The 12547-nt window shown below is 46.9% G+C and overlaps 1 protein-coding gene across 7 annotated transcripts in view; it reads left to right on the top strand.

The window, feature by feature from the left end:
• The window catches only part of LOC118536961 (uncharacterized), a 101370-nt gene extending 88823 nt beyond the window's left edge, over positions 1 to 12547 (top strand). For 4 of the 7 annotated variants that reach the window (XM_078064557.1, XM_078064558.1, XM_078064560.1 and 1 more), the window contains 2 exons: positions 6191 to 6315; positions 9953 to 12547. In XM_078064557.1, coding sequence (XP_077920683.1) covers positions 10218 to 12242 — 2025 coding nt within the window. In that variant the 5' untranslated portion in view covers positions 6191 to 6315; positions 9953 to 10217 and the 3' untranslated portion in view covers positions 12243 to 12547. The remainder of the gene's footprint in view (positions 1 to 6190; positions 6316 to 9952) is intronic. The other 3 variants (XM_078064563.1, XM_078064559.1, XM_078064562.1) reach the window with 3 other exon arrangements.

The following is a 12547-nucleotide window of genomic DNA, read 5'->3' on the forward strand; positions in this document are numbered from 1 at the left end:
CCAACACACACGTGTGTGTGTGTGTGTGTGTGTGTGTGTGTGTGTGTAGAAAATTAAGAAATAGGTGATGCATTTTATGTAGAAATAGTCTGCAGAGATTTTACGTAGAAGAATACAAAGCAATTGTAAGCATGATTTCAAGGAGCTTGAATAAACACCCCCAAATACATACAACTCCTGAAACAGTCTCTCTCGGTTGTGGATGTCAGCCGTCACTGTTCGTTAACTATTTGTTTGTGGATGTCAGCTGTCACTAATATGCATGTACTACTTACGATCGCGGCAGGTTTGCACCCTACTTGGCTAGGGTAATAATGTGAAAGTTGCCCTGTCCTAAGTCTTGGGGAAGCAATGAAAGAGAGGGGACTAGAATCCCATTTCACGAGTGAAGAAACTAAGGCTAAAAGAGATTAAGTAACTTGCTGAAAAGTCATGCACAAGTAAGGTCTTGGACAGTGTCCCAAGTCTATCTGATATCAGCACCGATGTCCTGTCTGGAATACTTCTCTGCCTATCCTGGAATGTACATTTTTGAAGAGTCGCAGCTTTATCAGAAAATGGTGTTATTTTTTTCAACTGGATTTGGGAACCAAACTTACTGAGACAAGTACAAGGAGAGATGAATACCATCATCCAGTTCTTTTCAGAAATCACAAATTCCTAAGCCTTATTAAATTGATGTAGAAGCTAGAAACCAAGATGGAAATCTTCCAAGTTTATTTAATAAAGATAGCCTAAACCCTGATTCCCAGACCCGGAAAAGACGGTACGTGGACACAAGCCCACAGGTCCACATACACGCACAATGCACAAGCCCACGTGCACACTCCCACATGTGCCCTCACACACACAAATATGGATCTATCTCACTTAGGAGCATAGATTTAATGTTTTATCCATCAATTTGGAGTCTGTAGTGTTTAACGATATATAGAAAATCTACCACATCCTGGTAGTTTTTCATGTCAGGAGAGGATATTGTAATATTGAGAAATATTTTAGTATTTTAATAATCCATTTTATCAATAGGGCCAAGGAGGAGAAAACATATCATTTGAAATGCTGGGGAAGAAATTCAAGAAATTCAGCCCATGTCTGACAAACAGTCTGTGGGCCTTCTTAGTTCTTGCCTTCAGCTGAAAAAATTGCATTAAAACCCTTTACTACTACCCATCCACAATCCCTTATCTGAAACCCTTGGGACCAGCTGTTGCAGAATTCATATACCATACTTTCCATAAGAGCCATAAGCATGGTCTGGAATAGCACTGCTGAATCTAATAAAACAATATTTCCACAGAGAAACACAAATATTCATGCTGAGAAGGATAAATAAAGACTAAAAACAGCCTCCTGTCAGTTCGGGTCATGTTTTACGTGCATATGAGACAGGAAAAATAACGCTGGTTTTCATAGCCTTTGAGATTTCAGACTTACAGTAAGGGATTTTGATTCTGAAGTGTGTTTCTGTCAGTTCTTTTTGCATTCTTTAAAAAAAGGATTTTATTTATTTACTTGCCAGAGAGAGAGAAGGAACACAAGCAGGGGGAGTGGGAGAGGGAGAAGCAGGCTCCCCATGGAGCAGGGAGCCCGATGTGGGACTGGATCCCAGGACCCTGGGATCATGACCTGAGCCCAAGGCAGACGCTTAACTGACTGAGCCACCCGGGCGCCCAGATACTTTGCATTTTTTTTTTTTTAAAGATTTTATTTATTTATTTGACAGAGAGAGAGAGAGACACAGCGAGAGAGGGGACACAAGCAGGGGGAGTGGGAGAGGGAGAAGCAGGCTTCCCGCGGAGCAGGGAGCCCGATGCGGGGCTCGATCCCAGGACCCCGGGATCATGACCTGAGCCGAAGGCAGACGCTTAACTGACTGAGCCACCCAGGCGCCCCACTTTGCATTTTATATGTGTTTTTCCCCGCTATTTTTGGTAGATTTCCCTTTTATTGAAGTATAACATACAAAGAGGAGAGAGCACCAGTCATAAATGACAGCAATTTGATGACATTTCACAAAGTGAACACATGCGTGTAACCACCACCGAGATCAAGATATACGACATTACTGGTGCCCCAGAAGCCTAAACTGTGTCCTTCTCTAATGATTACACCTGACAGTTAACCACTCTTCTGACCTATGTCACCCTAAGGGTTTTTTGGGCTGTTTTTAAACTCTCTACAAATAGAATTATCAATCATGTGCCTTTTTATGCCTGCCGCCTTTTGCTCAATGTTCTGATATTGAGATCTGCCCATGTTGTTGCACGCAGGGATATTTGCCTGTTTCATGTCTGTATGGTATTCTCTACTATGAGTATACCACACTGTATTCACTCAGCTGTTGATAGATGTTCGGATTGTTTCCAGTTCCTGACTATCATCGATAATGATGCCGTGAACGTTTTTATTCATGTGTTTTGGAGAACATGTTTGCACTTCTGTTTGATTATATACATGGATTGTGTGGTAGCTAGAATTCCATGATGATGCCCAGTGACCCTTGTCTTTGCACAATCTCCTCCCATTGGGTGTGGATGGAACCTGTGGACATGATGAGATAGCCCTCCCATGATGATGTGAAATTATATAGCAAAAAGGATTTTGCAGATGTAATTAAGGCCACAGAGCAGATGACCTTAAGCTAGGGAGATTGTTCGGGGTGGGCCAGACCTAATCAGGGGAACACTTGCAAGGGCCTAGGCCCCCTTCCGAAAGAGAGATTTGAGGCACGGGAGAGCGTGTTCAGGGGGCCACATGGTGAGGAACTGAAGGCAGCCTCTAGGAGAGGAGTGCTGTCCCTGGCTGACAGCCAGTGAGAGAAAGGGGCCTCAGTCCTCCAGCGGCCTGGAACTGACTTTGGCCAACAACATGGATGTGTTTGGAAGGGACTCTTCCCGAAAGCCTCCAGAAAGGGGCACAGCAAGTCCACTGCCCTCTCACCCTGTGAGATCCGGAGCAGGGAAGCCAGTCACACTGGGCACAGACTTCTGACCTGCACAACTGTGAGCTAAGAAATGGGGATTGTTTTATGCTGTCAGGAGCATGGTCATTTATTCCACACCAATAGGAAGCCAGTACAGATTTTGGTACCTGAATGTGGGGTGCCGCCACTGCAAACAGCTAAAGATGTAGGCCTGGCTTTGGCACTGGGTAGTGGGCGAGGGCTGGAGGAAATTTGAGGTGCACGCTAGAGAAAGCCTAAGTGGCCTCAGGAAAAGCCCTGATTGCCTCGGACAGACTGTTAGTAGAAATCTGAACTTTAAGGACATCGCTGGTGAGGGCTCAGAAGGAAGCAAGGGACACGTTATGGAAACTGGAAGAAGGGGGATCCCTGCTACGTAGTGGCAGAAAGTTTAACAAGATTGTTGCCTGCGGTTATGTGGAAAGAAGAAAATATAAATGACAAACTTGGCTCTATGGCTAAGGGAGAGGTTGGAGGTAGCGGAATTTGGATAGCATAATAGAAAAACCTAGATTGCCTTGAGCAGAGTGTTAGTGCCGATCTGGAATTTAAAAACCAAGGATTATTCTAGGCTTTGAAACTTTATCAAAGAATTCTGGCTGTTGTTCTCCCAGCTGGATTTCCAAACTGCTTTGGGACTCTAACTCCTTTCTGCCTTCCTATCCCCGCCCCTCTTTTCAAACCGGAGTGTTCTAGCTGTTATCTCATGCCCATCCCACCGTTGTGTGTTGGGGAAGATAGCTCGTCTGTCACTTTAGTGTCACCAGTCCTCAGCTGGAGAGGGATTGTGCCCCAGGAGTTGTACTGCATGGATCATACCCAGGAAACCTCACCCATGCCTGATTTGGATGACTAGGATGATGAGATTCTGGACTTTGAGCTGTGCAGTTTTGATGAGCTCTTGGACTTGAGCTGTTGCCATAATACCATGAGAAATTTGGAGACTGTGGGATGGAGTGAATGAACTTTGTATGTGGGACAGACTGGATCGCTGGATCACTGGGGGCCAGAGGGCATACTGCGGTAGGCAAAACTCTAAGAGGACTCCAAGTGACCCTCAACCTTGTATAATCCCCTCCGGTTCAGTGTAAGAGGAGCCCATGAATATGGTCAGGTATCACTCCTGTGATGATTATGTTACATTACATGGGAAAAGAGATTTTGTAGCTGTATTAAGGTCCCAAGTCAGTAGACCTTCAAATAAGGAGGTCATCCTGGGTGGGCCAGCCTTAATCAGGTGAGCCCTTAAAAGGGGGGGCCCCTCCTGAGAGACTCAAGCATGAGAGGGTGTCTGGAGGGGTCCATGTGGCAGGGAACTGCGGGCAGCCTCTAGGAGCTGAGAGTGGGACTGAATTCTGCCAATAACCCAAATGAGCTTGGCAGTGGACTTCTCCTCAGAGCCTCCACAAAGAAACACAGTCTGCCCAACACTTGATTTCACCCTGTGATACACTGAGCAGAGAACAAAGGCATGTCACACATGGACTTCTGACCTACAGAACTGTGAGCTAATAAACAGACATTGTTTTTAAGTAGCTGAATTTATGGTACTTTGTTATGCAGGAATAGATCATTAATACAGATGGCATTCCTGGGTTATAGAGGATGTACATGTTCAGCTTTGATAGATAGTGCCAGTTTTCCAAAGAGGTGGTACCAATTTACACTTGCACCAGCATTAGAGAGTTCCTCCATATCCTCACCTAATCTTGATATTGTTAGTTGTCTTGGCTATTCTGATAGATGTTTTGTCAGGGATTTTATTATTTTTTTTTAAGATTGTTTATTTATTTATTTATTTATTTATTTAGAGAGCACGTGCGAAGAGGGGGGAGGGGCAGAGGGAGAGGGAGGGGAGAGAGAGAGAGTCTTAAGCAGACCCTGTGCTGAGCACGGAGCCCAGTGCTTGGGGCTCGATCTCACAACCCTGAGACCTCGACCTGAGCCAAAACCAAGAGTCCGAGGCTTAACAGACTGTGCCACCCAGGCGCCCCAGCTCACTGGGATTTTAATGTACATATCCCTGGTGACTGAGGTTGAGTAGCTTTTTGTTTGCTCATCGGTTAGTTAGTCAGATGTCCTGTTTTGTGAAGGTCCTGTTCAAATATTGTGCCAGTTTTTCATTGCATTGTCTTTTTTTTTTCCTTCTTGATTTTAGGAGGTATTATATCCTGTACATGAGACGTCCATGAAATATACATGTTGCAAAACCTTTCTCCCATTCCAAGGTTTATCTTTTCACTCTCTAAATGTGTCTTTTGATGAACGGGAGTCCTTATTTTGATGAAGTCCAAATTACCAATGTTGTTTCCCTTTCTCATTAGTGCTTTCTGTGCGCTGTTGCCACTCTCTTTGCCAATCCCAAGGTCATAAATATTTGTTCATAACGTTATTTTCAATAAGCTTTAACTTCTGGAATTAATTTTTGTGTATGGCGTAAGTTAGGGGCCAAAGTTATTTTTTTCCCCAAGTGGATGGATATCCAGTGTCTAGCTTCACTTATTTAAAAGACCATCCTTTCCCCAGAGCACTCTAAGTGGCACAATTGTTGTAAATGTGGTGACTGTGCTTGTGCGAGTCTATTCGTGGACGCTTCTCTTTGTGTCTTTTGGCCTGTTTGTCTTTTCTTGTGCTCATACCACACTATCTTAATTATGGCGTCAGAGCTGGTCTTGCTATCTGGCTGTGAAAGTCCTGAAAAGTCTTGGTTTTTGTTTTAGATGGCGTTGGCTGTTCTTGGATCTTTGTTATCCGTATATAATTTAGAAGCAGCTTGACAATTTCCGTTTTCAAAAGAAAAAAAAAAAACTGCTGGGAATTTGATTGGGAATGCATTGAATCCATAGATCAGTTTCACAAGAATTCTCTCTTCCATTCACTTTCATACTGTTGTCTTCCAGTACATAAACATGACATATGTCTGATTTATGTAGGCTGTCTTTAATTTCTCTCGGAAGTGCTATCTGTGGGCAGAGGTCTTGGGACTCCTTTGTTAGATTTGTTCCTAGGTGTTTGTTCTCTTCTGATGCTGTAATAGATGGCATTTGAAAATTTTTTCTCCTTATAATTCTAATGCCAGTATATAGAAATCCAATTGTATTTTGTAAAATTGACCATATATCCAGCAACCATGCTAAATCATTTATTAATTATAATATCAGATACATATACTTTTTGAGATTTTTTAATGTAAACCATCTGTTGTGTCTCTTTTATTTCTTTAAGCGCTGAGAAAACTTATCCCAAAGACTCCAAGCAGACGTGCATCTCATTGATATGGGGGAGTATCGACGGGAGAATGCCCATTCCTAAACCAGTCACTGGAAGGGTAATGAGATTACTATGACCTGGTTAGTCAACCACACTGTCCGGTATAATCAGATACGTTGCATTGTGGGCCACGGTTTCTCTTTACTTTAACCAAATATGTAAATACTTGGAAATGAAACCTTTGATCAGAAAGGTAAAAATCAGGAGATTGATGATGATGGATTGATACTGGTGGAATGTCCCTCCCCATAAATGAGCTGAAATTACAGTTCTTAAGGTACATCATTTCTTAAGCAAAGATTAATATGGTTAATATTTGAAAACCGTTTTGTGCATTGTGAAGGAACAATTAAGATGAAGTAGTCTACTTCATACATACCCTTCTGGTGATTATAAAATACAAAGTTATCACAGAAAATTTAACACCTACACATACCAAACTTTGAACAATATTTACTGATCACTGACAGGATCGACTGTGATTTAAATTTTGTTTTAAACTTTTCCAAATTATCTAAATACCCCACCACAGGGTTTGTCAACCTGGACACTACTGACATTTGGACCAGATAATTGTTTGTTGTAAGAGGCTAGCTTGTGCATTCAGGGATTTTTTAAGCAGCATCCCTAGTTTTGATCCACTGGATGGCAGTAGCATCTCCCCTTTCCCCAAGTTGTCACAAACAAAAATGTCTCCCAGCATTGTCAAGTGCCCCCTGGAGCAGGCACCATGCTGCTGGATGAGCACCATTACTCCATAATAAATGAGATTTTAATATACACCGAATTCTAGGTATATGTGTAGATAGATAGATAGATAGATAGTAAATGAGATTTTAATATACATCGAATTCTAGGTATATGTATAGATAGATGATAGATAGATAGATAGTAAATGAGATTTTAATGTACACCGAATTCTAGGTATATGTATAGATAGATAGTAAATGAGATTTTAATATATACATCAAATTCTAGGTATATGTATAGATAGTATACATATATTCAGTATATTCAGTATATAATTTTTATTTGTGTAACATAGCCATTTTCCAATAGCATTAAAAGTTCTTCAGAAACATCCCATAAACTCTACATAAGTTTATTCTGTGGACCATCCAGTATCCTGCCAGAAATTTAGGTGGTTTCAATTTTTTTTTAAAACAAATGACACCAAAATAATCACTTCTGATCAAATAACATTGTGGTTTAATATATGTATATTTCTTCAGAATCAATGCCTAGAAGAGGAATTGTAGCATCAAATGGATTTCATGTTTATATATGTCTTGTCAAATTTCCATCTGGCAGGGTGCTCTGAATGTAGAACCCCAACCCGGTAACATATGAGAGAGCCTGGTTTCTTACAACAGCTTAAATCATAATTAAACACGAAAAATTAGTTGCTTTCCATAATGCAAATATCTGTATTTTTCTGAATGCAAGAGTAATCTATGCTCGTTGAGAACATTTAGAATATAAGGTATGAGGCAAACAAAACTTACTCTCCCAGGGACGCCTGGGTGGCTCAGTCGGTTAAGTGTCTGCCTTCGGCTCAGGTCGTGATCCCAGGGTCCTGGGATTGAGTCCTGCATCAGGCTCCTTGCTCAGCAGGGAGTCTGCTTCTCCCTCTGCTGGCCACTCCCCCTGCTTGTGCTCTCTCTCTCTCTCTCTGACAAATAATAAACAAACAAAAAACCCTACTCTTGCAGATTTTTTTTTTTTTTTTTTTGAGAATTGAGAATCACTGGATTCCCACTGTGTCCCCAGTCTGCAAGTCTTCCCAATTCCAGGAAGTGGCACCACCATCCACCCAGATACTATGGCCAAAATCTAAGAGTCCTGATTGCCGTCCTTCACTCATGATCTCACAGACATTCACGTTTTCCCAGCTGAGGCCTCAGACGACATCGTAGAGCAGAGATGAGCCATCTGCCGTCTGCCCTGTCTGAATTCTAGCTCTACAGGATGCCTGAGCATGATCAAATGGTCATTGTTCCATGACACTAAGTTATGGAGCAGTAGATGAGAACACATTCTCTTCATTTAAGCACATCCTCTATTTCATCAGTATTTCATTTTCCATATTCCATCCCATTTTATTTATATTCATTGTCTATTCCACCCTTCATAACTTTGTATTCTATCTTTCATTCCAAGTTTCATTCCATTTGTTGCTATTCCATCCTGGTACTTTTAAATCTAAAGTGCAAATAGTCCATTGATTTCATGACCTTGCAAATTCTATTCCATCGGTTTCCTCCCATTTTCTTTAATATTTTACTTCACTGTATATTCCACTCCATTCTTTTTCTCATGTAACGTTACTTATATATTTTTTTTATTCCACACGCCATCAGATATTTATTTCCATCCTCCTTTCCATTCCATTTTCCCATTATATTCTATTCAATTTCCATCCTGTTCAATTTTCCATTCCATATCCTGTTTAAGTCTGTATTCCATCCCCCATTTCATTCCAATTCCCACTGCAGTTAGTCTCCACTTCATCCCGTTCTGCATTCCATTTCAAATCCATTTTCCCTTCCATATTATTTAACACTCCAAATACCATTCCATTCTACTTTGCGTTGTGTTTCGCTCCAGTTGCTCCTCCGGTCCAGGAAGCCTCCCATTCCATTCGGCTGAAATTGTCATAACGGTGACTTTCAGGAGAACATCTTGCTAATATTTTAATCAAAGAGTTACGAATGTGCATGGCCTGTGCCAAGAATTTCTTCATCTGGGAGTCTATCCATAGCAAGGACACGATTGAGGATATGAACGATTTTTAGTAAGAAGGATGTGCTTCGCAGTGATGTGTTATAGAGGGTGAAAAGTTGGTTGATATTGGAATGTTTGAAGATGTAAGCTTCTGGTATAAATGGAATATTTTGTACTTAAAAATGGCCTTGTGGAAATTTACTTATTGACATGGAGAGAGAGTTTTCTGGACCCAAAAAAGCAGGTGACCAAACAATATCTATGGATAAGTGATCCCATTTCATAAAATAAACTATGTGTAACTTGCCTTACAGGTGTGTCAGAATTTAGGTGCTGGCTGGCTGTTTTGGGTACTGAAATGGCAGCCGTTCTGTAATAATGACTAAAAATCTGGTCTAAATATTGGACTTCAAGCCTGTGCATCACAGCATATTTGTATTAACAGAAACTAGAGAGTAGGTCACACAAATGAATGTACATTCATCAGTGGATTACTATGCAGCCCATACAAATGTTGATGCATATTTAAGGACAGTATCATCCTTAATCCCAGGCAACCCCACTCCGTGTTCAGGGGGCAAGGCAAGGAGAAGCATCCTACTGGAAAATTCTAAATCCGCCTCTGGGTGCGTGGCAGCAGTGCTGAACATCCCGAGCCCAGGCAGTGTGGGCCCCATCCCTTTTGTTGCTTTCACGCCGTTCTCCAACCCTACAGCCCACTAGAGTTCTGGGACAGTCTCTTCTGGAGTCACACATGGGCCCTGCGTCCTGACGGGATTCCAGGAGGGATGCCCAGCTCAGCGGTATCTCCTCTTGGTCAGTGTGGTATTTCTTTCAAGCCACTGCTTGAAAGTTTCACCACCAGAGTGGTGCTGACAAGCTAAACTGATTTGGGGTGACTCAAACTGTTTATACAGACACCATCGCTGCCCACGCCCTCGAAACACACACACACACACACACACACTCTCTCTCTCTCTCTCTCTCTCATAGGGGTCCAGGTATGGATCGGAAATTCATATCGTGGCCCGGGCAGCAGCGGCCCCTAGAATGGCGGAGCACGTGGTTTGGTTTGGCGCCAGACGGAGCTAGGTTGGCTCGCTCCCTTTAAGACGAGAGTCACGTGACAACCATCCGACCAATCAGACGTGAAGATCCGACCAGGACACGCCCATCCTCCGCACTCCTTCTCCGGGAGCTCTACCCAGGCGGCGTCTTGTAGCCACGCTCCCGCGTCTCTGAGAGAGAATCTGGCGTTATGGACACTCCGTCGTCCGATCAGAAGGCGCGGAAGCAAGAGCAGGGTGAGGTGCCCGAAGGGCCGAAGAACGAGGTCGCCCCTGCCCCCGGCGACCCCAATCCCAGTACCTTGGTCCCCTGGGTCTCGAGCGGCCTTTCTCCATCGGGTGGTGGCTCCCCACAGAGCGGTACGGCAGGTTCCTCTGCCTCCGCCCTGGCTGCCGTCGGCGCCATTTTGATCAATGGCGAGGGCCCGGAGCTGCCCTCCACGGGCTGTGTGCAGGAGAGGGAGCGTGCTGACCTCCAGGGCGGCCGCAGTCCCCACGCCAAGCTGAGATGTGTGGTGCCCGGGGCAGGGCTGGGTCTCCAGGCCTCACACGCGGGCGGCGTGGCCGCCATGGTGCAAGCCATGAGGGGAGTTGGCCAGGCCAGCGGGCCTCCGACCCTGACCGCGAGCCCGGGGAGGGGCCGTGGGAGGAAGCAGCCCGGCCGCGAGGAGGCTGCCCAGGCTCAGAAGCCTCCAGAGCGGCGCTGTCTGTTTCCTGTGCTTCCTACAGCTCAGTGCCTCGTGCCCTTGCCATCTTCTCCGGGGTCTCAGCCCAGCGGCCGCCGCCGTTCTCGGGCTTCTCCGTCGGGTCACGCATCCCAGCCAGGCCCTGCCCTCCGAAGTCAGGCCCGGGCACCAGGCCCAGCCCCCCGCAGTCAGGCAGCCAGGCCAGGCCCTGCCGTCCACGACCGCGCCGCCCCGCCAGGCATTGATGATCTCAGCCGTGAATCTGAGCCAGGCTCTGCTTGCCGCCGCCGCCATGCACCCGAACCAGGCCCTGTTCGTCGTCGCCGCCGCCGCCGCAGTCACCGCGCGCGCTGCACCGCTCCGCCAGGCCCAGCCCCTTCTGGCTACACCACCCCGCCACGCCCAGTCCCTCGGAGCTACACCACCCCGCCACGCCCTCCTCTCCGCAGGCGAGCAGCCGGGCCAAGCCCGGCCCACGGAAGCTACACCGCTCCGCCGGGCCCTGCTCTCCGGAGCCAGGCGTCCGGGTCGGGGCCTGCTCTCCGGAGCCAGGCGTCCGGGTCGGGGCCTGCTCTCCGGAGCCAGGCGTCCGGGTCGGGGCCTGCTCTCCGGAGCCAGGCGTCCGGGTCGGGGCCTGCTCTCCGGAGCCAGGCGTCCGGGTCGGGCCCTGCTCTCCGGAGCCAGGCGTCCGGGTCGGGCCCTACACTTCGCAGCCGTGCATCCGCACGAGGCCCTGCGCGCCGCCGCAGCCGTCGTACCACCCCACCAGGTCCTGCTCTTCGTAACCGCACAACTAGGCCTGGCCGGGCCCTCCGCCCCGCCGCCCCGCCAGGTCGGGCTCTCAGCAGTCCTGCCTCCCACCCAGCTCCTGTTCGCTGCAACGGTGCATGCTGTCGAGGCCTTGTTCTGCACTACCGCGCTACTGGGCCAAACCTTGCCCTCGAAATCCGCGCCTCCCCTCCAGGCCCTACTCTCCGCAGCGGCCTCGCAGCCAGTCCAGGCCCTGTTCTCGGGAGCCACGCCTCCACGCTGGGCCCTGTCCTCCGGAGCCATGTTATCCAGCAAAGATCAGCAGTTCGCAGCCTCCCTCCTCCGCCAGGGCTGGCCGCCCAGAGCCCTTCTCCCCCTGGGTTCGCCTTAAGAAGGCTGGTCTTCCGGAGCAGCTCAAATTCACCTGATCCTGAGGTCCGGTGCTTTGCCTCCCAGCGTGGTCCTGCCATCCACGCGAGTTCCTCACCATCCTCTCTTGGCGCGTTCTATTCTCTCTTCCCTAGGCGATATAGTGAGGGCTTCTTCCCATCCTCTGGGTCTCCTGGCCTGAACCCCTGCCCCTTCTCTGCTGGGTGTTCTGTCCTTACCTCCTGTTCGTCCTCCCGTGGGTTTTGTGGTCTGGGCTCCATCTCCACCCCTAGCCCTGATAGCGTTAGGCGTGCCTTGCTGCCAGCACTTGATGCCCTGAGCCCTGTCTCTCCAGGAGAGCAGGCTGAAATAGGGAGCACACCGTACCCACCTACACCTCCTATGCTGTGACCCTCCTCATAAGACCCAATAAAGGAACCCGCATCCACCCACTGTCCTAAATGGGCTGCCTGCCCCGCAGTTACCTGTGAGGTTTCCAAGTTTTGTGAGCCAGCAACCAATGTCCTGAGTTTTGAAACTTGCTCTCCCCAAGACTCCACCACCCAACACTTAACCTGCTGTTGGCCCTTGATTCCAGGGCCCCTTCTCCCTCAAAAGGGCCGGCCTGCCTTTGCCCCTGAGTTGAGATTCCCCTTTTCCAGGGTTGCCACTTATAGAATGAATTTTTGATGAATAAAATTAAAATGTTGACTTCA

This window comes from Halichoerus grypus, chromosome X (assembly GCF_964656455.1).
Source record: "Halichoerus grypus chromosome X, mHalGry1.hap1.1, whole genome shotgun sequence".
In the NCBI taxonomy this organism is placed as follows: Eukaryota; Metazoa; Chordata; class Mammalia; order Carnivora; family Phocidae; genus Halichoerus; species Halichoerus grypus.